We start from the raw sequence: 25,499 nt of genomic DNA, 5'->3' as shown, positions 1-25,499 counted from the left end.
TGATTATTTTATTCCAATGTTAAACAATTTCATGGAGTAACTCGTAGCTTCAAATCATCAGTGTTCAAATATAAACTTGTTCATAAAGTACGCTGTCATGTGGTCACAGGGGTATTGTTACCCAATGCATTTCGGGACTAGCCCTTCAGGGGTTCTCCCTGTAAACAAAAATACATACTCTTGAATAACCTCAGAGCTGAAATGCGTCAAATCAACATAAAAATTACAACTTAAAAACGTAGTATATGAAAACATGTATCTTGTGAAAAAATTAAATCTCAGATAAAGTGCAATGTCCTAAGGAAATTATATATCTGTCCTTGTTAACATCCACAGTATAAGAAAAATAACCGTGTACGTTAAGTTTGATTAAAAGAGAGTTAAATAATGTTGCGTCATGCCCTTCAATAATATTAACGCATCCAGATCACACAATTTAACCACGAACGGACCGTTACGAAGAACTGGTTAGTGTTACAAGTGCGACTGTGAACGAAAATCGTATAAGCGTGTAAGCGCTCACAACCTTCCCAGAAATATTACCTACGGTGAATTAGTAGTGCCGGTCTAACTATCACTAGCGTGTGACTTTAAAATATAGGGTGAACAGTTCAAATAGCCGAACCTGTGTTTCCCGTTAGTTTGTAAGTCGCGTACCAAAATCCATCGTCAGTATCCCGGAAATTGAACAGGGACGACCCGGAAGTGAATTAAATAGCGTGCAAATGAACCGTAAGCGTGAAAAAAAGGAACGTGAACACAAAGAAAGGACCATGAAATGGACCCTGCATGCTTAGTGCAAATGTATTGTCAGTCTATGCGATCAATAAAGATACAAACAAAAAGTGCCGTGAACTTCCAAAAGGCTCACAATATGTAAAAATACATGATAATGACTTAATAATAAATACCATACTAAGTGTAGTAAATAGAGCGGACGATGTCTGTTGCTTGAAATTGATATGGTGTACATGCTAGCACAACTGAACACTAAACTTTTTCAATACAAGAAACATATACATTCTTATAAATGACAACTAAATTCCACACGGTCATTCAAGCCCTTCGGGTGCAAGGAATCCAGTTTGTAAATCCAAAATAGTTCCCTTTGGAGTAAAAATGTACTATTGTCTCTTCTATCTTTGGGCTGTATCTGCTCCAAAATTAACAAACGAAGTTGACTGATGTTATGTTTTTGTTCGTTAAAATGTTTGGCAATAACCGACTTGGAATTGTTTAGTCTTATGTTGCTTTTGTGTTCTTCCAATCGGGTTTTGATTTTACGTTCAGTTTTCCCCACATATGTGAGTCCGCATGGGCATTTTAATAGATAAACTACGAAGCTGGTATCGCAAGTTGCCGTTACATATAACTTTATAGGAGTACCCTGTGTTGGATGTCTCAAAATAGTACCTTTTATGATGTTATTACAATTTCCACAGTTTAAACACGGGATGGTACCCTTGTATGTATTTTTCTGATCTGTCTTTTGGCTTTTCAGTAATTGTTGCAGATTAATTGTACGTTGATATGCGAATACTGGACACTGTTCAAAAATGCTGGTGAAATCCGTTTCTGCCTGTAGCATTGGCCAATATTTTTTAATTGTTTGTTTGATTTTGTGACTGTTAGTGGAATATTTTGACACAAAAATACATCGTTCCTGTTGAGTATCCAAATTCTTCTTAACGTTAAGTAGTTCCTGCCTACTTTTATTGTTAGCTCTTTCAATGGCTTGTTGCAGAATCACTTCTGGATATGCTCGTTGTCTGAATTTAGTCATGAGCTTTTCTTTGTTTTGTTGGTACAATTCCTCAGTGGACGATATTCTTCTGATTCTGAGCAGTTGTGAGTATGGTAAATGTTGCTTTAAACTCATTTGGTGAAAACTTCTGAAGTGAAGAAAATTGTTCCTGTCTGTAGTTTTAGTATACACCGATGTGACAAGTTTATGTTCAATAATCTTAATTTCAACATCCAGAAAGACGATCTTATGTTTATCCGTGGTATGTGTGAATTGAATGCGCTCATCAATGTGATTCAATGCCATGGACGGGAGAGTAGAACCTGGGACGGGGTCGGCGGGGGCTTCGGGGGAGTTCATGCAGGGCGGGGTTACTTAGTTACACTCATGGAGGACTCGATATCTGCACTCTACCTTGACAGCTGATGAGGAGCACGGGTGGGTATAGGGCTGCGGAGGGAGGTCACTGCGGGGCCCCTTCTCTCGTGCAGAACACTGACAGGGGTTTGCCCGTTTATCCGGAGCTGGGACATCTCAGGCCATAGGGCCCGATGGGCGGCGATTGATGAGGGGATGCTGCGGGCACACTGACTGAGGGGGGTGGGGGTAGAGGGGGCGGTGGGTGGGGGATATAGGGTAGGTGCGTAGCAGAATGGATTTCTCCTGATGTGTATTTTGCTGGGGGATTCCTAGTACGATGCTACCGTGTGTAATGTTGGTCCACAGGACTTTGGGTGTGAAAAAATCAATAAAAATCTTTTAACACAAATCAATGTGATTCAATGCATGAATTTCCCTTAGTAGCTCATTCTCTAGACCTTTCCAAATTAAAAATATGTCGTCGATATATCTTAAGAATGTGATGGCATTGTTAATCCAGGTATGCTGAGAAAGAATGTGTATTAATTCAAAATAATGCATGAACAGGTTTGCATACGCAGGAGCTGCGCAATTGCCCATTGAAGTGCCATTCAGTTGGGTAAAAAATTGGTTGTCCCATGTAAAATAGCTGTGATATAAGGTGAAATGCACTTCTAGTTTCTGCCATCTGCTCCTTATTTTAGGTCACAGTTTGAACTCCGGCAGGGCCAACTCATCCTTTCAGGACTTTAAAAATTGTTACTACTGAAGAGAGTACTGGCATTGAATACATGTAGGAATTAATAATCATCATTATTAAGCAGCTATGTGTCACGTGTTACACCTCTAGTTATACCCAAAAGTAAAACTACGCGAAACCACATGTCCAAGAATGCAATGCTCCAGTGGCGTAACAGAAAATAACAGGGCCACCCCCCCTGCAGAACGTGGTGAGGGACTATTAGCTTCCCATATTGCACAGATAATCAAAGACCTTGTGCTGAATAGGGGCCCTCTGAAAGGAGGTGCCTCACCTCACCGTGACACAGGAGCTATATGGCCCTGCAATACTCTGAGTTAAAGAAAATATTGACAAATGTTGGAGACACCTAGCAGCTATGGAAGACTGAAACCCAGTGCGCCCTCTTGCTATACCGCCACCATCCTCACCAATCAGTGTCTCTTGGCAGCACTCTATGGTAAGATTGTTTTAAGTTATCAAGATGAGTTGCCTCAAAAATGAGGCACATACACCTTGTCTTGCTAGCTTAAATGAGCTGTTTTAACACAATACAGTGCATAGCAATGCCTTGCATTATCTTCTGTCAGGTAGGTGTTACATGGGTGGTGCATAGGCATTCCGGTGCATCCACCCATGTATTTTGATGTAAACCCATATTTACAAAGACTTGTAAAGATGGATTTACGACAAAATGGTGTGCCTACCTGAAGCTGGTGTAACGAGGAAACATTATTGTTTCTCGTCATTAAGAGGAAATAGCTTCGAAGGATAGTTTTCTATTCCTGCTCAAAAAGGTTACCTGACCACAGCATTTTTGTACTAGGCAACCACAAGTGCGCTAGTGCTAGGAGTAGAACTGCTGAAGAACACAGAGAATCCACCCACGAATGATAGGCGAAGGAGAAAGGGAACAGGTTCTAGAATGGCAGGTGTTTCCTACAATGGTGGGAAGCACTTAGTGTTTTTTAATTACCCCTCACACACCAAAAGGGCCCTTGGTGTCATGCTTCATCATAGGAGTCTTCGCGTCCCTCTACGGAAGGCGGCGTGCTACCAACCAATGAATACGCGGGAGCACTGATGTAATCACTATGTGTGGTGTGTGAGGTTAGTGAGTGGTAGGGTCAGATGTCAATGGATTAGTGAGTTTAAAAAATACCTGGCAGGTGCGGACTAAAAAACTTTTAATATGCCTCCGTGCTGCTATTGTTAAAAAGGTGTGATGGAGGTTTTAGGTGTATTTAATGTACATAACCTCCTGTGTGCGCGTCAACATGTTTCGAAGCATAAAGCTTCTTCTTCAGGACGGGTGCACAGATCCCTACCTTACTCACATGTGACAGACTTATGCTGCCTTAACATAAATAATATTGTGTGGAAAAGAGCCAAATGTGCCTATTATGGTAGAAATGGCCTGAAACAAGGTACTGCCTTCAGTGTCAATCTGAAAAAGAACACAGGGGTGCAAAAGGGTATTAAAAACAGACATTCCTGGTGTGGAAATCATGACCTGTAAAGGTGAAAGTTACACAGTGTGATGGTTGACCTATGAATATCCGTGTAGTACTCTGTAAAAAAGACACAAAACAGACCAAACACTTAACATAATACACTCTCACTATATAAATTCCAGCGTTTGCTGTAGTCCTCCCCTGATGAGATCAGAAATAAATAAAAACCATGTGAGGGGAAGAGAGGGATGCATACTTGCTAAAATAAAGTCAAAGGCATCATGAGCCTGCGAGGACGTTGTGCTGACTAGCACTCTGCAAGGGTAAAAAGAGTACAACATTCAGCATCAAAGGTGGTACTCACTTGATTGTAGCGGTGATGATCCTGCGGCCCTGACATCGGCTATGCCGTACTTACAAATGTAGAGGTACTCCCTGCTACCAACGATCCTATCGCAGCTCCATGGTGTAAATGGAGTCCGCAATAGTCACTTTTTATCCTGCCACTGATTGAAACAAATTCCCGCCTAGCAAGGAGGACATGCCAAACACCGCCTCCGTTATCGGGGCAGGGCTTGGCTATGTTCACTGCGACTGCGCTAGGGAAGGCAGAGTACTTTGCTGGTCATGCGCATTACTAAGGTGGTCCCGCGGTAAAAGAAATCTGTACCGCTAACTCATTGTTGATCTGTGGATGACACTGCGTCCGCGCAGAGAGAGGAGCTTGCCATTATAGGCGAAAAATGCAGAGTTGTGACAGCGCGTTTCAATATTAAAGTCGCTATGTATTTGGCAAATGAATAAAGCTAAACAAAAAAACAACAAAAAATGGGAGAGGCTTAATTAAAGAGTTATGAAGAAAAGGCTTTAGATCACTTCTGGGAACACAAGGCAAACCTTTGCCAAGGAGAAGCACCGAAGGAAGCTGCAGGAGTTGTACGGCCCTCTGCCAGTGTTCTGTAGTGGGTTGGCCTGCAGTGGTGTCTTCATTGCCGAGGAAAGGAGAAGGAACCATTTAAAAGGAACTTCATCTTGCAAAATATTACTTCAAGGGCTTGAATCAAGCTTGCCTCCAGTCTGAAGTCTCAGGAATACAAAAGACTATACCCCTTCTGTTTGCGTGCTGCTCGAACTTGCTGTTTCAGTCGCTACAGAGGAACTCTGCAACTCTCAAGCCAGTGAATGTCGCCGCCATCTGCATCGAGGTTGTGAGCGCTGCTCCAACTTGAACCGTAGACCGACGCCGCTGCTGTGCCGTATCGACTCCAAGGCCTCTTGGCCAGTCTTTCCGATGGATACGGGGGTCTGGGGATCTGGTGGGGGGAAGGCCGTTCTCTCCCGGTCTCACTCCTGATCTTCTCCCTCCCTGTCTGTCGTCGGGTTCCCATGGACTCCGTGGTAAGGCAGCGGGAAACAAAGAAAAGGAATTGTCGTGAGGCGTCGGCGTGGCTTTATTCCAAAAAGAAGGGGTAGGAAGTGATGGGACACCGCAGCAACCGTGACACACTTCTATCGTATAAGAATACCTGCAAGTGCTCAGGGTAAAGTGTAGAGAGGGGAGAAAAAAAGGGGGGAAAACGGCTTCAGCTTCTACTCTGTTCGCCTGTCCCTTCGCCCAACCCACCTCGTGAAGTGTTCGCGTACCTGTAAAAGCCACGCTCCTCCTGGAGCATGGCTGGGCGAGCCGCTGGGTCGTTGGCCTCCTGGCTCTCCCTGGGCTCCTAATGACACGGCCGCACGGTCCACTCTCTTCTCCGAAACTTCGCTTCCTCCATAGTATAAAACTCTCTGCTCACACGCCTCGTCCTACTCTCCGGTGTAGCAACACACCCCCTTCCAGGAATCTCCTTTCCTTATTGCGCTGTAAGCGGTGACGTCGGTCGAGGGCGGGGTCTTGTGGTTCGGGAATCCCCAATCAGACACGTCTTCTTCCTGGTAGTCGTCAAGAAGGGAGGGAATTCTGGGGTTTGTAGTCCATTCATCCTGTCGGTGAGAAACAAGAGGGGAAGAGAGGTGTGTAGTGGCCCACCAGTCTACATTGTCCATGTCTTTCTCGTTTGACGGCCCCAGCCTGTCACACACCCATTTTTATTGGCCCCAGATGCGCAAGAGTTCAGACATTCATTGTAGGACATGTCAAACTTGCCAGGCAAGTGGGAAGAACGGGGAAGCGCAAGGCTCCTCTCCGACCCTTCCCTATAGTCAGTACCCCCTTTGAACGGGTGGGCATTGACATTGTGGGGCCACTGGACCCCAAGACAACCATGGGCAACCGGTTTATCCTGGTCTTGGTAGACCATGGTACCCGGAAGCCATCCCTCTCCGGACAGTTACGGCCCCCGTAGTGGGATGTGCACTGATGGGGATTTATTCCCGTGTGGGGTTTCCCCGAGAGGTGGTGTCTGACCGAGGTACTAACTTCATATCGAATTATATGAAGTCTCTGTGGCAGGAGCGTGGTGTTACGTACAAGTTCACCACTCCTTCCACCCCCCAAGGTAACGGGCTGGTTGAAAGGTTCAACCAGACCCTCAAGGGCATGATTATGGGTCTCGAAGAACCTATGAGACGTAAATGGGAAGTCCTCTTGCCATGCCTTTTGTTTGCGTACTGTGAGGTGCCACAGAAGTCCTTAGGGTTCAGCCCCTTTGAGCTACTGTACGGTCACCCGGTGCGAGGACCTTTGAGTCTGGTCAAGGAAGGCTGGGAGCAATCTCCCAGGAAACCTCCCCAGGATGTATACAGTTACATGCTGGCCTTGAGGAACCAGACTCGGCGTTTCAGACAGCTCGCTCAGGCGAATCTGGAAGCCAGCAAGGAGGAGATGAAGCGGTGGTCTGATCAGAATGCCACTCTGATCGAGCTTCAGCCTGGACAGAAGGTTTGGGTCATGGCTCCTGTAGAGCCCTGTGCGCTCCAGGCAGGTGGATCAGACCATTTGAGGTGGTGGAGCGCAAGAGTGATGTCACCTACCTGGTGAACTTGCGGTCTCCGAAGAACCCTTTGCGGGTCTTGCACGTTAACTGTCTGAAGCCTCACTTAGAAAGGCCTGAAGTGGGAATGCTCCTAGCGACGGATGATGGAATGGAAGAGGAGACCGAGCCTCTTCCGGACACCCTGTCTGCGACCGAGCGAGATGGGTCAGTGGATGGCGTGAACCTCTCTGCCACCCTCACTCCTGAACAGCAGCAAGATTGTCGCCAACTGTTGGGGAAATTCTCTTATTTGTTCTCCCTGGTTCCCGGTATCACTGATTGGTGCGCCCATGATGTAGACACTGGGGACAGTCCTCCTGTGAAGCACAAGGCTTATAGAGTGACTGACAGGGTCAGAGCTCACATCAAGGAGGAGGTCTCCAAGATGTTTGCCTTAGGGGTGATTGAGTCCTCTCACAGCCCGTGGGCCAGCCCAGTGGTCTTGGTCCCGAAAGCTTCCGCGCCTGGTGCCACACCCGAACTCCAGTTCTGTGTGGACTACCGGGGACTCAATTCAGTCACCAGGACGGACGCGCATCCCATCCCCAGAGCTGAAGAGCTCATTGATCGGCTAGGGGCTGCACAGTACCTCAGTATGTTTGATTTGACGTCTGGGTACTGGCAGATCACCTTGACCGATGGGGCAAAGGAGAGGTCAGCATTCTCCACACCAGATGGGCACTACCAATTCCGGGTTATGACCTTTGAGATGAAGAATGCCCCTGCCACCTTTCGGAGGTTGGTCAACCGGGTGTTGGCCGGGCTGGAAGATTTCAGTGCCACCTACCTGGACGACATCGTAGTGTTCAGCGTCAGTTGGGAAGAACATCTGCGACACCTCTGAGAAGTGTTGATGGCGCTGCGGAAGGCAGGCCTCCCGATCAAGGCGAGTAAGTGCCAGATCGGGCAGGGTTCCATGGTGTCCTTGGGGCAGCAGGTGGGGAGCGGCCTGGTGGCGCCCCGGCAACCCAAGATTGATACCATCCTGGCATGGGAACCCCCGACGACTCAGAAGCAGGTGAGAGCCTTTTTAGGACTCACGGGGTACTACAGGAGGAGGGGTATGGCAACATCGTTGCACCCTTGACTGAGCTGACTTCCCGGAAGCAGCCCAAGAAAGTGAACTGGACTGACACCTGTCAGAAGGCTTTTGACGCCCTGAAGACTGCCATGTGTACGGCACCCGTACTTCAGGCCCCCAACTTCTCAAAGGAATTTGTTGTCCAAACAGATGCTTCATAGCATGGTGTGGGGGCTGTTCTGTCACAGATTAAAAAGAGGGCCTAGACCAACCAGTAGCCTTCATCAGTAGGAGGTTAGTTCCACAGGAACAGAGGTGGAGTGCAATTGAGCGTGAGGCATTTGCTGTGGTCTGGGAGCTGAAGAAGTTGAGACCACACCTGTTTGGGACTCACTTCCGGGTTCAAATAGCCACAGGCCCCTCAGATGGTTGATGCAGATGAGGGGTGAGAATCCAAAGTTGTTGAGGTGGCCAATTTCCCTACAGGGGATGGACTTCACGGTGGAACACCGCCCTGGTACAGAACACACCAATGCGGATGGTCTGTCCAGATTTTTCCGCCTTAGTGAAGAGAACTCCCCAGGGGAAGGGTAGTTTTCCCCACATTTCAGCTGGAGGGGACACGTGTTAGACCTGGTACCATTGGCGTGAGTCTCCCTTCCATTTTTCTGATTGCCTCCTCTGTTTTTGATATGTTTTGCTGGTTTAGATCCTTAGGGAACTGTGCCACTGCTATTCAGTACCACAGTGCAAGTGCTCCCTATGTTAAATTAATGTTTTGATTAGTGACTCCACGATTGACTTATTTGGGTTACCGTCAGACCCTCGTATTGTGCACCGCGTGTGCCCGGGGCTTGTAACTCAAATGCTGCTGGTGGGCTTGCAGCACAGATTGTGCCACCCCCCGAGGCAGCCCGTAAAGTGTAACTCGGGCCTGCCACCGCAGAGCGCTGAACGCAGTGGGTGTACTCGCCTGTCCTTGAACCTTCTCTTTTCTGCATATCAGTCACCCCTACGGTAGGCCTACGGGCAGGGTGCGTTGTATGTAAAAGGTAGGTCATGCCTTGGTGTGTGTGGCATGACCTGATAGTGAATTACAACCTATTTTGTTTTTCACTATTGCCAGGCTACCTGTCCCCTTAGGCCAGAATGGGCAGTTTGATTATAACACCTTATAATCCTAACTGACTCAGGGAACTAGGTAGAGAGTCGAGTTCAGTATGCCTGAAATCAGAACGATAAGATGCATCTTTTAGTGAAGTTGGTTTTAACATTCTGTGTTTGAAAATCCCACTTTTAGAAAGTCTGTATTTTCTTGCCTAACCATCCAGCCTGCCTTTGCTAGCGTGTGTATTGTATGTCTGGTTTTGTGAGTGACAGGGTCTGGGGGACGCCAGGAGACAGGGTGAGTCAGCACTAGGCTGAATAGCACGATCTACCTGAGGAGTGGTGGGAGGAGTAGCACCTGGGCCTGAATAGAGCTGTGCCTGCCTTCCACAATGTTGGCTCCACCTCCTGTGGTGCGTCTGAGGATCCTGGCCTACTCTGACAAAGAAAGACGTTGAGCACTGGCCGAGTGCACCCCGAACCGGTTTGGACTAGGTAAAGGACCATCTGCCTTCAGAGGAGAAAGGATTTCTGAGTATAAATATTGGGGCCCAGACCCCAAGACTTTAGATCACTTCTGGGAACACAAGACGAACCTTTGCCGAGGAGAAGCACCGAAGGAAGCTGCAGGAGTTGTACTGCCCCTCTGCCAGTGTGCTGTAGTGGGTTGGGCTGCAGTGGTGTCTTCATTGCCGAGGAAAGGAGAAGGAACCATTTAAAACTAACTTCATCATTTTGCAGAATATTACCCCGAGGGCTTGAATCGAGCTTGCCTCCTGTCTGAAGTCTCAGGGATACAAAAGACTTAACCCCTTCTGTTTGCATGCTGATGGAACTTGCTGTTTCAGTCGCTACAGAGGAACTCTGCAACTCTCAAGCCAGCGAACGTCGCCGTCATCTGCATAGAGGTCGTGAGCGCTGCTCCGACTTGAACCGTAGACTGACGCTGCTGCTGTGCCGTATCGACTCCAAAGCCAACATCTGCACGGACTCGATCGACAAAGGTGACCAAGAATCCATAGACCTAGCGACATCGAAAGGACCTGTGGTGCCGGCGCCGTCAGTCAGGAACGATGCCTCCCCTACCTGCACAAGCATCCAGGACAGTGACACATCGCTTTCCCCCGAAGCAAGGAACTGACGCTGCAACGCGCCAACGACATTGCATCTCCCCGACGCCGTGAACTGTCTTTGTTTACTTTCTTCAGGTACTATTCTGTGGGGGTTTGTCTTGACTCCGGGCCCGACGCTGCGCACCTCGCAGTCGGTGCCGTACCGTGAGAACACTTTTGCTTCGTTGTTGGGATAACTCCTGCTGGGGTTATCTGTTGCTAGAGCCTATTTGAATTGAAGAGCCTATTTTTTTATTACTTCTACCATCTTAAAGTATCATCAGAAATGATCATAGTGTGGATTTTTGTCGTTTGTGGTCTTGTGATAAGTCTATATAAAAAATACGTATTTTTATACATCCCGGCGTGGTGTCCGTTTGTAGTATTTTCACCATATTACTGTATGTGTTCACAAATGCTTAACCCACTGCTTCGGAGATAAGCCTGCCTGCTCGTGCCAAGCTACCAAGGGGGTGAGCAGGGGTTATCCAGTAGTGTAATCCCCTTTCCCTAATGTAGACGATGGGTTCCTGCTTGTTCAAAAGGTGTATACCATTGCCAACTAGAGACCCCGACCTCTAACAGGCCCCAAGACTTCAGGAGTAAAAGGCCTCAAACAACCACTATTTGGCCCAGAGCCCCCTGCGTGCCCTGTGGCCCTCTGAAAGGGGTTCCAACAGCAGCAATACAAATTAGCTAAATTCTTGGTCCCTCTCTTGGGCCTATTTTTTTTCATGCTTTTACCTTTTTTGGGTTGGTAACCCTACTTTATAGGCATTTATAATTATAATGAAGTTATACTTTTAAATACAAAGTGAGGAAAACTTGGTGTTTTTTTTTCTTTTATTATTTTTTATTAGATTTTGCATTTGTTTTGTTCCCTTGAATAAAACATGAACACAAATCAATATTACTGCTAATACAACAGGGCCAGGGGCAATGACAGCTCTGTTAAAAAAAAACAGAGGATAGAAATGACCATGCAGCAAACAATACAGCAAACAATACAGTAATCTAGGATTATACCATTCGACAAGGTATGCAGAGCTGTCCAGCCTCCAGACCAGATTAAGTAGCTACAGAAGAAGAATGCATAACACTATATTCCTATCAAGATATCTTTAAGAAAATTAAATAATTCATTATTTCCCTTATTTCATTTCATTGACAAAGGAAGAGCAAATAAGTACATCAAAAATTAGGATAGAGAAACAACAGGAAGATACAGGTAGCCCTCCTAATCTTTTACTCGACCAGATCCGCAATAGGAGCCCAAATTTGCTGTCCCAGCGCTTTCTTTCTACGACCTCTAAGTTTATAAATTGAAGATTCGATATTAGATGCAGCAAATAACCTTGCGTGCCAATTAGTAAAAGTTGGTGGATCAGCACTTATCCATTGGGAGGTAATACACAGGTGGGCAGTAGCCATAGCCATAAACACAAAGCCTGTCTCAGATCTTACCCTACTACCCGCTTCAGTTTTATTCCCTAATCCCAGAATGAGAAGAGCTGGTGTAACAGAGACTGATATCCCCAGAGTCGTAGTCAAGAATGTTTCTATATCATGTATAAAAACAGGCAGTTTTGGACAGGAATAGAACATATGTACAGTGTCTGCTGCCTGGAGATCACATCTATTACATTTCCCTCCCCTCGTTCCCCCCCATTTGGCAATCTTCGCGGGGGTATAATACAGATCAAAGACTGACAAAGTGTTGACTCCTGAGGCTTCCCGTAATCGGAGTCTGGCTCGCCAGGGAGTTCTCAATGTCCATTGCTTCCTCCCCACACTTGCTTGCCCATTTATCTGAATATGCTACCAAATCGTCAGGGAAAGAATCAAGCAAAATATGATAAATCTTTCCCAGCCAAGACTTCTTTTGAACAGCTTCCACCAGGGGTATCTTTTCAAAATTTGACGATATAAAAAGACCAGATTTAAAATTGTGAGAGCAGCTTATAAGGTGTGGAAACTCAAGATCTCTAATTTTAATGCATACACTCCATTTGTAGCCACAGGTACACTGCCGTCAATCTTCCGGGATCTGGTTACTTTTGAGTGGGCTAAAAGAACAAGTTACTTACCTTCAGTAACGATGTATCCGTAAGAAACATTAGTTAGTTAGATTCCTCACCTTACAATATCCCCAGGCGTCAGGCTGGATCCGGAAAGATTTTTCGTCAGCAATACCCCTTGCGCGTTGCTAGGTGTCGTCTGTGGCTCCGCATCCGTCATCGGCGTCATGCGCCGGAATGACGTCGTCGGAGTACTTAGACGCCGCCCTCGCGCTGACGTCAGTTCTTGTACATAGCTTTCCACGCCAGGAACCCAGAGCCATGCAAGAGACCGACACTGGTGCCAAAAAATCTAGGGCCCTGAAAAGGATAGCCTTAACCCTAGATGTCGGTTCGCAGAACGGGGAGGATGGGTGGGTCGGTGAGGAATCTAACTAACTAATGTTTCTTACAGATACATCGTTACCGAAGGTAAGTAACTTGTTCATCTGAAAGAAACACTTTAGTTAGATTCCTCACCTTAGAATAGATACCCCAGCAATACCAACCCCGGTGGTGGGTCTGCGAACGAAGATCGCACCAGAAATTCTTGGAGAACAGAACGGCCAAAGAAGCCGTCTCTCCGGACTTGGCTGTCCAGGCAATAATGTTTGGCAAACGTGTGCAGCGAGGCCCACGTTGCTGCCTGATGGATGTCCTGCAAGGGGACCCCTCGGCCCAGGGCAGTAGTCGCCGCTGTGGCCCGGGTGGAATGGGCTCTCAGCCCTACAGGAGGATCCTTTTTAGCCAAGGAGTAACAAGCCTTTAAACACAAGACGACCCACCGCGAGATGGTCCGCTTGTGTACTGCCCTCCCCTTCTTAGCACCCACATATCCTACAAAAAGCTGGTCGTCCACCCGGAACTGTTTGGTGCGGTCCAAATAAAAGGACAGCGCCCGTTTTGGGTCCAGACGGTGGAGCCTTTCTTCCTCTTTCGAAGGATGCGGAGGCGGAAAGAAGGTGGGCAAAGTGACAGTTTGCCCGATGTGAAAGGAAGTCACCACTTTCGGAAGAAAGGAAGGTCTAGCCGAGGTGATGGCTAGCAGGAAAGCAGTCTTAAGAGTCAGAAGACGAATGGGACAATTGTCAAAAAAGTCAAAACTAGATTCAAATCCCACTGAGGCATTACGAAGGGGACAGGGGGAAACATGTGAGTAATGCCCTTGAAGAAATGAGAAACAACAGGGGATTTGAAAAGAGAAGGCTGATCAGGAAGCCGTAAGAAAGCAGAGATAGCAGAAAGATAACCTTTTAGGGTGCCCAGAGCAGAGCCCTGCTGGGCCATAGAAAGAAGAAAGAGGAGAACCTCAGCAAGAGGGGTGGAAAGGGGATCCACAGCCTTTGCTGTGCACCATGCCACAAATTTGTTCCACCTGCAGGCATATACCGATTTTGTGGCGGGACGCCTGGCTGCCAGAATGACATCACAGACTTCAGGAGGCAAGTCAAATGGCATCAACTGTCGCCGCTCAATCTCCACGCATGGAGGTGGATACTGGACAGGTTCGGGTGGAGGACCGTCCCCTGCTGCTGCGACAGAAGGTCCTCCTGAAGAGGCAGTCGTATCGGGTGATCGATTGACAGACTGAGTAGCTCGGGATACCAGTACCTTCGTGCCCAATCCAGAGCCACCAAGATGACTTGGGCCCGGTCGCGCCTGATCTTCTTCAGCACTGTGGGCAGAAGTGGTATAGGCAGAAAGGCGTACAACAGACCGCAACTCCACTCGCGACGAAAGGCGTCCCCGAGCGAGTGCCGCCTTGGAAACTCCAACGGGCAGAACTGCTGACATTGCGCGTTCTCTTCGGTGGCGAATAGATCTAACCAAGGCTCTCCCCACTGCCGAAAGATGCCTTGCGCCACGTCCGAGTGTAGACGCCATTCGTGATCCATCATGCACCGGCGGCTGAGTTCGTCTGCTCTGGCGTTCAGAGAGCCCGCCAGATGTTGAACCACTAGGGTGATGCCCTGATGTTCCAGCCATGCCCAGAGGCGCAGAGCCTCCTGACAAAGGGTCCACGACCCCACCCTGCCCTGTTTGTTGCAATACCACATGGCGGTGGTGTTGTCCGTGAACACCTGCACCACACTTCCCTGGATAATGGGAAGGAATGCCTTCAGTGCAAGTCGGATCGCTCTCCGCTCCAAAAGGTTGATATGGAGCTGAGACTCCGCCGGAGACCAGAGGCCTCTGATCTCCGCCTCCCCCAAATGGCCCACCCATCCCAGGAGGGACGCATCAGTCACTACTACGTGCTCCGGTTGGGGTAGGGAGAGGGATCTGCCGCTGACCCAATCGCGGTTCGTAAGCAACCACTGCAACTGCTTCGCAGTGCCCTCCGAGATCAAGACATGGTCGGACAGGTTGCCCCGATGCTGGGCCCACTGAAACTTCAGGTCCCACTGCAGAGCCCGCATTCGCCACTAATGCACTAATAGGATGCAGGAGGCCATCAGACCCAGAAGCCGCAGCACCAACCTGACCGAAACCCGGAACAGAGGCTGAAAAATGGGAATCAGAGCCTGAATATCCCGGACCCGCTGTTCCGGCGGATAGGCCTGGATCTGTGCCGAGTCCAGAACCGCTCCGATGAAGAGGAGTTTCTGGGAGGGACTCAGATGCGACTTCGGCACATTGACGGAGAACCCCAGCAAATGCAGGAGGTTGGCCGTAGTCTGGAGGTGGAAGACGACTTGCTGGGGCGAACCCGCCTTCAACAGCCAGTCATCGAGATAGGGGAAGACTGGAACCCCTAATCTGCGCAGATAAGCTGTGACCACAGCCATCACTTTCGTGAACACCCGAGGGGCACTGGTGAGGCCGAAGGGGAGCACGGTGAACTGAAAATGCTCCTGACCCACCGTGAATCGCAGTTAACGCCGGTGGGCCGGCAGGACGGGGATGTGGAAATAAGCGTCCTGCAAGTCCAACGCTACCATCCAGTCTCCAGGGTCTAGGGCAGCCAGACCCTGAGCTAAGGTGAGCATCTTGAACCTCTCCTTCGGATGAAGGCGTTGACGCTCCTGAGATCCAAGATAGGGCGTAGGCCCCATTTGCCCTTCTTGGGAACCAGAAAGTAGTGGGAATAGCAACCACGTCCTTACTTCTGGACCAGAAACTCGCTCGACGGCCCCTTTGGCCAAGAGGGCCACAACTTCCTCCCGCAGAAGATTCAAGTGATCCCACGACATACGGTGGTACTGCGGTGGCATGGCTGGAGGGGTCGTCTCAAAGGGGAGGGAGTAGCCCCTTCGGACGATTTGCAGCACCCGCCTGTCCGACGTGATGGAACACCAGTGGAGCAGGTGATGGCGAACTCTGCCGCCCACTGGCGTGGAATGGGCCTGAAAGCTCGGACTAGGAGGGCTTTGAGGCGGATGCTGCCGGGGTGGATGTGGACTGACCGGCACGTTGTCCCCCGGTAGCGCCTCGGCGGAATCCACGTCCGCGACCGCGTGCAGGTAGAGTCTGCGGCCGGTGGCTAGGCGGACGTGAGGGGGCGCCCCTTCCTTGGCCACGAAAGGGGCGAAAGGCAGAAGTTTGCAGTCGCGGGGCTGAGAGGCCCAAGGACTTGGCCGTAGCCCGGGAGTCCTTGAAGTGCACCAGCGCACTATACGCCTTCTCGCCAAAAAGGCGAGTGCCATCAAAGGGCATATCCATGAGGCTCCTCTGGACATTCCCCGAGAAAGACGTGGACCGCAGCCAGGCGTGGCGACGGAGCGCCACCGTGGTTGACATCGCCCTACCCAGCGAGTCCGTAGTGTCTAGTCCACATCGTATAGCATGTCGTGCTGCATCTCGCCCATCGGCGAGAGCCTGGGCGAGCCGTGTCCGGGCCTCCTCCGGACACAGGGGCAGCACATCCTCCATCGTATCCCACAGAGAGTGGGAATAACGGTCCAAGAGGCAAGCGGTATTCAAGGACCGCAGGCCCAAACTAAGGGAAGAGAACAGCTTCTTTCTGAACTGTTCCAGCCTCTTGGATTCCCGATCCGGAGGAGCGGACGGGAAGGAGGATTGGGAAGTAGAGGCCTGGATAACCAGACTCTCGGGCGTGGGGTGTTGGGACAGAAAACTGGGGTCGCCCGGAGCAGGGCGGTGGCGCCGGGCCACGTTCCGATCCACAAGAGGTACTGTGGAGGGCTTGGACCAGGTGCCCTGCAGAACGTCCACTAGTGCCTCATTGAACTGCAGCAGAGGCTCCGAGGAGCTTGCTGACGGTTGAAGCACTTCAGTGAGGAGGTTAGTCCTCACGGCCACAGCAGGCAACTCCAGCCCAAAGGCGTTGGCCGCCTTGTGCAGCACCACTGAAAAAGCTGCACCTTCCTCCGAGGCCACAGTCGGAGGAGAGATGAAACCAGTGTCCGGGGAGGTGTCCAGACGACTGGCATCCCCCAGTTCGTCTGCCCAGTCCTGTGATAAATGGGCCTGCCTGCTCATAGGGTCCTCAGACCCCTCCCAGTCGCCCCCGTCATCCGATTCCTGATAAACAGGGGGAATAACCGGGGCCGGGCGGTAGATTAAATGTTCATCCATCGGTGTCGGACGGCGCCGGGCCCGGACCGGGGCACGGCGTCGTCCGGAGACGGCGCCGGAGGTGGAACCAGTGTCGGCGCCGGCGGAGGAGGCGTCGTGAGGTCGACCGGCAGAGATCCAGGCCTGGATCCTTCGGGGACCTGCGGCGTCGGGACCGAAGTCGGCGCCAGGGGCGGAGCCACCGGCTCGCGAGGTCGCCCAGTCGAGCCCGCGGGGCCCAAAGGCGCGCCGGCAGGCATCGACGGCGGAGCCAGGCCCCTCATGGCCAAGAGGAAGGCACTGATCTCCGCCGGAGTCGCGTCAGTCCCAGGGACCGGCGGGTATGGGGACAGACGCCGCTCCTGCGGCTCCGACGGTCGAGGGTCAGGGTGGTCCCACCCCCGCGGCTCCGAGTCGTGCGACCGGTGAGGGAAGTCCGAAGAGCGGTGTCGCCTCTTGGACATCTTTGAGTGCTTCGACTTACCTGAAGACTTCGAACCCGACAAGCGGTGATGGTGGCTGTGGCTCTGCGACCAGTCCTTCGACCTCCTCCTGGACCTGGACCTTGAACGGCGCGGAGTCGAGTGTCGAAGCTAGAGAAGCTTACGGGACCGCTTCCGCCTAGCCTTCGAGGTCAAGGCCTGACAGTCGAGGCACGATTCCGCATCGTGGTCGGGCCTCAGACAGTAAAGGCACCGGCGATGGTGATCAGTCAGTCGGTGACAGGAGTCACAGGCTTTAAACCCAGGCATCCTACCGGCACCAGAGTCGAGTCGACAAGTAGACCAAAAAGAGTCAAAAACGTTTAGTCAAAAAATGACTAAGGGGTAAGCTCTTCCTGTATCGGCGCTGTCTGGTGCGGAAAAAAGAACTGACGTCAGCGCGCGAGGGCGGCGTCTAAGTACTCCGACGACGTCATTCCGGCGCACGACGACGGACGCAGACGACGCCTAGCGACGCGCAAGGGGTATTGCTGACGAAAAATCTTTCCGGATCCAGCCTGATGCCCGGGGACATTCTAAGGTGAGGAATCTAACTAACGTGTTTCTTTCAGATAGGGTATTTACTCCCTGGGGGACTTTTATAGAGATGGGCAATTTGCAACATTTGCAAAACTGTAGGAAGAATATGGTCTTTGTAGGGGTGATTTTTTTAAATATCTGCAGATCCAGAGTTTCTTGGTGGGAAATATGCGCAGGGTGTCGTCAAATTTTAAAAAGTTAGGACAACTTAGTGTTAAACAATTTTATAACTGCACACAGGGTAAACAATTTCCTATAATATCATGTGCTGGTGGTATGGTATGTATTGAATAGACTGCTTCCTACGACACACAGAATGACATCACAATATGGATTATAGGTGAAGTGAGATTTTTTTTCTAATAGTACACGAGATGCCAACTCCTGCCTCGTACATGTACACAGGCAGCAGTAAGATTCCTGCTTTGAGTGTTTTTAAACACCTATGAAGAGGAAAATGAAGATGCGAGAGTCCCAAATATAAAGGGTACTAGAATAGGGGAAGCGCTGGAGTATACAGAGAGCATTTGAAAATGTACAGTTACCATGTATGGAGGATCCATGAGAAAGGGTGAAGGCAGTGAAGCCCATTAGCCAAAGATACAACTTTTAAGTTCTTGAGTATCAACAGGAAAGAACCAAACATACACTGAATGCAGGGTGCTAGAAACGGAGAGAGAATATACAATATTGGAGAATTAAGCAAAAGATATTGAAAGGAGCACAGACAGGGCATAAGACAGGGTATGAAATGTAGCGACACTAGACTAGAGCGGGAGATTCAATCAAAGTAGGACACCAGAGAAGTAGGGAAACCCAAAACTACAGATGGTGCTAGAGAAGGGGTTAGGGATCAATACAAAGGCTACCTAGAAGAGCTTCCTTGGCTGCAAGAATATTTTGGTGTTCTCTGTCCAGCTGTGCCTCCCGTGCCTCTACTTGGGTCAGCAATTGCTGTGTTTCATATAGGCTGGTTTCAAGGACATCCTTTTCATCTCTAAAATATGGACAAAAAATTGGATGAGATTAGAATATGGAGTAAAGGGTAATAAGCGAGTACTACCATTGCCAGCTCCAGGTGAATGAATGAGAGCTTGAGAATCAGAGACTTGAAGATGAAGAAGCGCTGTGAAGGGGGTTCAGCGATCAGAGACTGCATGAGATGAAGGAACAAGTGCACGAAATGGGCGAGTAATTAATGATATAGTGAAAGCTACTAGAAGTCAATATGCATAATGATGTGGAAAATATGCAGAGTGCTGCATGGCAGACGCGATAGAGGTGGAAGTGGATGAGAAGTGTTCAGGAAGCTGGGTAGTGATGGATGGCAGAACATTAATAGTTCTAGCGCAGTGGTGAATGGTGGAGTGTAGAGGATAGCAGGATACAGGCAGATGATGGAATGTTGACAGTCTTTAAACAGTGCTGGATGGTGGAGTACTGAGGGATCTAGGACAGCGATGGCTGAAGCGTGGAGTGCGCAAAGGCACTTCTGGATGATGGATTGAATGTTCAGAGTAGTACGGTAATGTTGGGTGATGGAAGATGCATGTGAGAAGCGATAGGCTGAATGTCTTGGTATGCAAGTATACTATTCTGAACAGCACACACATTACTAATGCCTGGAGAGCGTGATTAATCATGGGTTGCCATAGATTCTCTGTTCCCTTTATTATCTGGCAGATTACCTTAGAGTGGCCAGCTCCTCCGCCATGGCCTTATTTTCCCTATCCAGTGCAGTGAGCTGGACCCCCAATCCTGCGTTTTCCTTGGTAAGCTCTTCTTTCCTCTGCACAGCACGGAGCAGAGAATCACTGTGCATGTCTATCTCTCGACGGCTTTGCATGAGCTGCTCGCTGAGTGCCTGCTTCTGGATATTCATCTGCATATAGTGGGCAAAGCAGGAAACGGATTAAATATCGGGAAGCAAGAGAAACAGAAAGGCAGCAAAATGAAGCGTGCATTCAAAATGACTGGGGAAGAGTATTTCTGCGTTTGTAAGCTCAGTGAATAACAAATGAGACCATTAGCTAATTGAATGTGACTACGTTTTTACCAAGTCTTGGCCTGCCCGAGATCCGAAAGTTTGATCTGCTGATGACAGTAGATATCAACACTAAGGGGTTTAACTCAAGCTGAGGTAGTTTGCAAACATGTAAAAGAAATATAAAGAGAAACGAAGACTGCAGGTGACTGAGGACATGCTTGTAGTGTCTTTAGAGAACAGAAAACATGACAACGCTGATGACTAAGGAAAACGTAGGGAATGAAGGTAAGGAAGTAGTGGAGAAAGAAAGACATTGTAAGAGAAAGGATGGTATTCTGGAAGGGTGGAAAGACTAACGAGGAAAGCCTAAGGAGAGAGGAAAAATACGAGAAAGAACAGAACGGTGAAAAAAGAAAAACAACTTTACAGATCAAATTGCATTTTGTTTTGTAGACATACACAAAGACCTTTACGATCATAAACACATTCCTTAGAATTTCACAGGCAATACAAAAGGAAAACGTCGCTTCAAAAAAATTAAGTGCACAAATACAAATTTTGCATAGCACCTGAAAGAAAGCATTATAATTCTTTTAGCCAGGTAATTAACGTTCTTGCTGGTTAATGTCCCTGCAAGCCCCAAAAAACATGTTTCTGAAATATGGCCGAATTTCATAAATGAGCGGGTGTTAGTCTGCACGTGCACCAGGATGTCTAAGGACAACATTCAGATTAGAAGTTATTTTCCAGTGCTCATCCCTTTATTTAGGTCTCGCTGAGTCAGCGCGCATGCGTGCTCGGAGAGACTTTATTAACCCCATCCCTGCTCATGACGGAACCACTCCATCATGAGCCACGGGCGCCGTGTGCTCATGGCGGAGTGGTTCCGTCATGTTGCGGCCGTTGCGAGCCGCTCCGCCCACGCGGCGCTGATTCTCCGCCTGTGCGGGCGAATAGCGCGAGTGGGCGGAGTCGTGACGGAACCACTCCGTCATGAGCACAGCGCGCCCGTGGCTCATGACGGAGTGGTTCCGTCACGAGCATGGCGGCGCCGCGCTGACCCCAAACCCTCCCAGCGCCGCGGCAAAATTCGTGCCGCGGCGAAGGGGTTAAGGGCTTTAATGAATGCTACCGCCGGCTACAGCTTACAGTGCATGTGCGCGGGCGCGCGCTTCAGCAGAGGCGCCATATGGCGTGATTACTGCTGCGCTGGCAGGCACCACTCGCGCACATGCACTGCAAGCTGTGGCCAGCGGTAGCATTTTTAGTTTGCTAATCGTGGCACCGGTGCTTTACTTTTAACATTAAAAGTAAAGCGCCGGTGCCGCGTTTATAGCAAAAGTAAAGAAATAGAAACAAACATCTATTTCTTTACTTTTGCTATAATCCCGGCACCCCCGCTTTACTTTTAATGTTAAAAGTAAAGCACCGGTGTCGCGATTAGAAAGAAAACAAACATTGGCATAGCCAATAGGTCTCGCCTTTGGGACCTTATAAGTGTTTAGCCATCCAACCAGTGGTTGAAGTGGGGGAAAAAAAAGTAGGGGAACTGTGGGTGGAGAATCAGAGGGCGGGAATAACCTGAGAACTGGATCAGTGGGCGGAGTTGGAGGTGTGGCCAGACTGTGCAAAACATCCCACTTTTTAGTATTTGTTTGGCATTTCACTGACCAGTTACAGCTAACAATTATATTTAATTCAATCAATGGATACACATAATTATTTAAGGTTTAATATGAGTTACTGACATTAAAATACAATCACAAAGTGGGATATGTTTCCAATCAAAGACTGTCCCAAATACGCTTAAAAGTGGAAGCACGAGCCATTTGTCTCTGATCCATGGAGTTTCTGTCTTCAGCACTTCTCCCATTTTCCAGAAGAGCAGTTCAAATATGAATGGCAAAATATCCTAGTTTGCAAAAGCTTTCTAAATAATTATGGCTCTGCCATATTTGCCACATAATACAACATCTGCTATATAATCTGACAATTTTAACTAATAAATTGTTTGCAGCTCAAACGGATCAAAAGTTACAAAAAAAGTGACATGTGCTGCTGTGAAGTGGACGGCCCTTTGCAAAGGTTGCCTAGTCACCTTTCTCACTGCTGCATGTGTATGTTACACTGGTTCTAAGAAGGCAAAATCTTTCCAGAGACTGTTAGCATGTGTAAAAATGTCAAAATAATAAAGTGCTAGAAAATATACTGCATTACGTTGCAGCTTTTTTTTTGCTGCATAATTTAGTCATCACTTTGGCGTAATTTTGTTTTCTTTTGCTGCATAATTCCAGTGGCCCCAAAGCAGGCAGCACATCTTAAAAGTGCTTGTGCATGAAGCAGAGAGAATGTGAAGTTTGCAAACTTAGTTTAGTGTGCGTGCAAATCCTGCTTTGCCAATCCCTGGTGAGTTGCAGCTACTACTGCTGAAACAAGGCCAATGGAGGTACTAATGGGTGAGGCGGACTGGCCTCAAGGGCAGGGCCGTCTTTAGCGCTGGTGGCGCCCTGTGCAACAATGTTTGTTGGTGCCCCCCAATGACCTCCTCCACCACGGATCCCCCGGATTTCCTCAATTCCACCCTTTAACAGTGCCCCTCAAGTCTCCATAACCACACTCTCTCTGAGATGCATTTAATTTGAATTACAGTGCCACTCATACCAGTGTAGGGTTTTAGAGCACTTTACATCACACACACTACACGGAGACAATCAATTATACGTGTGTAAATCACTGTATAGGAATGTTACATAAGACAAAGGACTAAAAGGTGATTGATTTTGGTGGACCAATCACCATACCATTCTGAAACTTTAATTGGCCTACATTTGCTGCTCACATTTTGTGTTTTCTATATTAATGCCTACTCTATAGGAGGTCCCCAGAAAAAGACAAAACCAAATAATTGTATGTAGGAACTCTATCCAAGAACTTTCTCTTAAATCCGCAGTTGGACTTATAATTTTTTTTTTTTACACAAATCTTTTGCCCAGATTCATGAGCCTAGCTACAGACAAATTCACTTTGATGAAGTTTTTTGGGTAGATTCCCCCAGCTTTACTAACAATCTTTGAAGGTACACTGGACTATCGCTGCAGAAAACTGCATCACCGTCACAGGAAACATCTTTTTAGGTTGAAGCCTACCACAGTTTGCAGCTGTCTGGTTTGCCAAAGATATCTTGGGGACATTCAGGAAGTTGAGCTAGGAATGCATTCCGCCGGTTGCCTACTATTGGCTTTGTGGTCTGTAACTCACATCTTCTGGCTTTCTATTTGTTGGCTTAATTTGCTTTTGGCTGTCCACCTCGAGTTCATCCCTCCCATTGCCCAAACCTGTTTTACTGTATTTTTCCACAAACTCATTTTCTGTAAACAGGCCTTTAAATCTTGTTATTAAATTGTCACATTTACTGTGCATTCAAAGACAGAGATAATATGTCAGACTGTGTCTACCAGGGAGTTTGGGGTTTATTTTTCTTTCTCTGACTTCAGTGGGAGAGGATTTGTGTGACAATAATGGTGGCTAGTGCGGGTCTCCTTGAGGAAGGCTGTTATTTCTTTTTTCTAGCATACAATGTCTGTAAACGAACTAGGCTGTCGATCAAATCAATACATTGGGTGATGATATTCCCACACATTATCGTTCATGCGCTGTATACATTTAGGGAGTGCAAATGTAATGGTCATGTCAATTGAAGATGTATTGTCTGTAATGGCAGTTTGCTAAAATACCATGCATACTCCACATTACCCCACTCCACTCTGCACCACTCCACGCCATTGCTTTCTACTCTGCACCACTCCACGCGCTGCACTCTACTCTGCACCACTCCACTCTGCGTCTCTCCATTCTACACCACTCCACTATACACCAATGCACTCTACCCCACACTACTCTACTATGCACCACTGCACTCTACACCACTCCATGCAACAACACTCTATACCACCCTTCTCCGCAACACTACACTCTATTCCACTTTACCCTAAAATGTACTCTACACCAATCTACTGTATCCCACTGCACTCTACGTCACCCTATTCTACTCTGAGTCACTGCACTCTATGCAACTCTATTCTGCACCACGGTGCTCTTTTCCACTGCTCTCTACGCCACTCTACTCAGCGTCTCTGCACTCTGCCGTGGAGTGCATTGGTGTACTCTACCATACACCACTGCACTCTCCAACTGTATACTCTGAAACACTGCACTCTCTGCCACTCTACTTTATGCTACTGAACTCTATGCCACTCTAATCTACTCTGCGCCACTGCTCTTTATGGCACTCCATTCTATACCCCTGCACTCTATGCCACTTTACTCTACTCTGAAATAATCTACCCTGCCACTGCAGTCTACACCATTCTGTTGCACTCTGTGCCACACCACACTACGCCACTCCATGACACTGCATTCTACACCAATGCACTCTACACCACTTTACTCAAAACAACTACACTGTACGCTACTATACTCTACTCTGCCACGGCAGTCTACGCAACTATACTCTATGCCACTGCACTCTAGGTCAGCTTACACTGCACTCTACTCTGCACCACTCTATGCCACTCTCTGCCCTCTATGCCAATGTGCTCCACACCACTCTGATCTACTGTGCACCACTGCACTCAAAGCCCCTTCACTCTACACCTCTCTACTCTACATCACTCTACGCAGCTTCACTCTACATCACTCTACTCAGCAACACTGCTCTCTCTGCCACTGACTTCTAGGCCCCTCTACTCTGCATCGTTCTAATCTACACCAATCCACTTTAAGCCACTCTTATCTACTCTGCACCACTGCACATACGACTAACTACTGTATACCACTACACTGTAAGCAACTTTACTCTACTTTGAAACAATATACTCTATGCCACTGCAGTCTAAGCCACTCTATTCCACTCAGTGCCAATCCACTCTACACTATGCCACTCAATTTTATACCACTGCACTCTACACCAGTGTTCTCCACATCACTTTTCTCAAAACCAATACATTCTACACCAAAACCAATACACTCAACACTCTATACAAAGCTACACTGCACCACTGCACTGCACACCACTCTACTATATGACACTGCACTCCACGATACTTTACACCATCGCTCTGTCACTTTACTCTACACTAGTCTACGCAACTGCACTCTACACCAGGGGTCTTCAAACTGTGGGGCGCGACCCCCAGGGGGGCCGTGGAGTGATGCAAAGGGGGTCGCGCCTTCCCAGTCACACTTCTGCCCGGCCCAAGGGCTTCAGCCCCCCCCCCCACACTTCCCCGTCCTGTGTCTCAGCCCGGCTGCTGCAGTGAAACTTGAGCTGCTGGGGGCTCAGCTGGGCAGTGTCTGGATTCTTATCTCCGGCACCCCGTGTTTTTTCACAGGTCTTTAAAGACC

At 48.6% G+C, this 25,499-nt stretch overlaps 2 protein-coding genes across 7 annotated transcripts in view; one reads left to right on the top strand and one right to left on the bottom strand.

The window, feature by feature from the left end:
- Positions 1-25,499, bottom strand: part of LOC146785406 (uncharacterized) — a 2,064,968-nt gene that overhangs the window by 1,011,986 nt on the left and 1,027,483 nt on the right. Inside the window, exons 18-19 of the mRNA XM_085634420.1 lie at positions 19,798-19,991; positions 18,979-19,106 (exon numbers count right to left, since the gene is read on the bottom strand). Of these exons, the coding sequence (XP_085490546.1) occupies positions 18,979-19,106; positions 19,798-19,991 (322 nt within the window). The remainder of the gene's footprint in view (positions 1-18,978; positions 19,107-19,797; positions 19,992-25,499) is intronic.
- Positions 1-25,499, top strand: part of LOC146785408 (uncharacterized) — a 787,621-nt gene that overhangs the window by 224,711 nt on the left and 537,411 nt on the right. The window lies entirely within an intron of this gene.

Source organism: Triturus cristatus, chromosome 11 (genome assembly GCF_964204655.1).
Source record: "Triturus cristatus chromosome 11, aTriCri1.1, whole genome shotgun sequence".
NCBI lineage: Eukaryota > Metazoa > Chordata > Amphibia > Caudata > Salamandridae > Triturus > Triturus cristatus.
The sequence above is the reverse complement of the archived record's forward strand: the minus strand, read 5'-3'. Positions and strand labels throughout refer to the sequence as shown.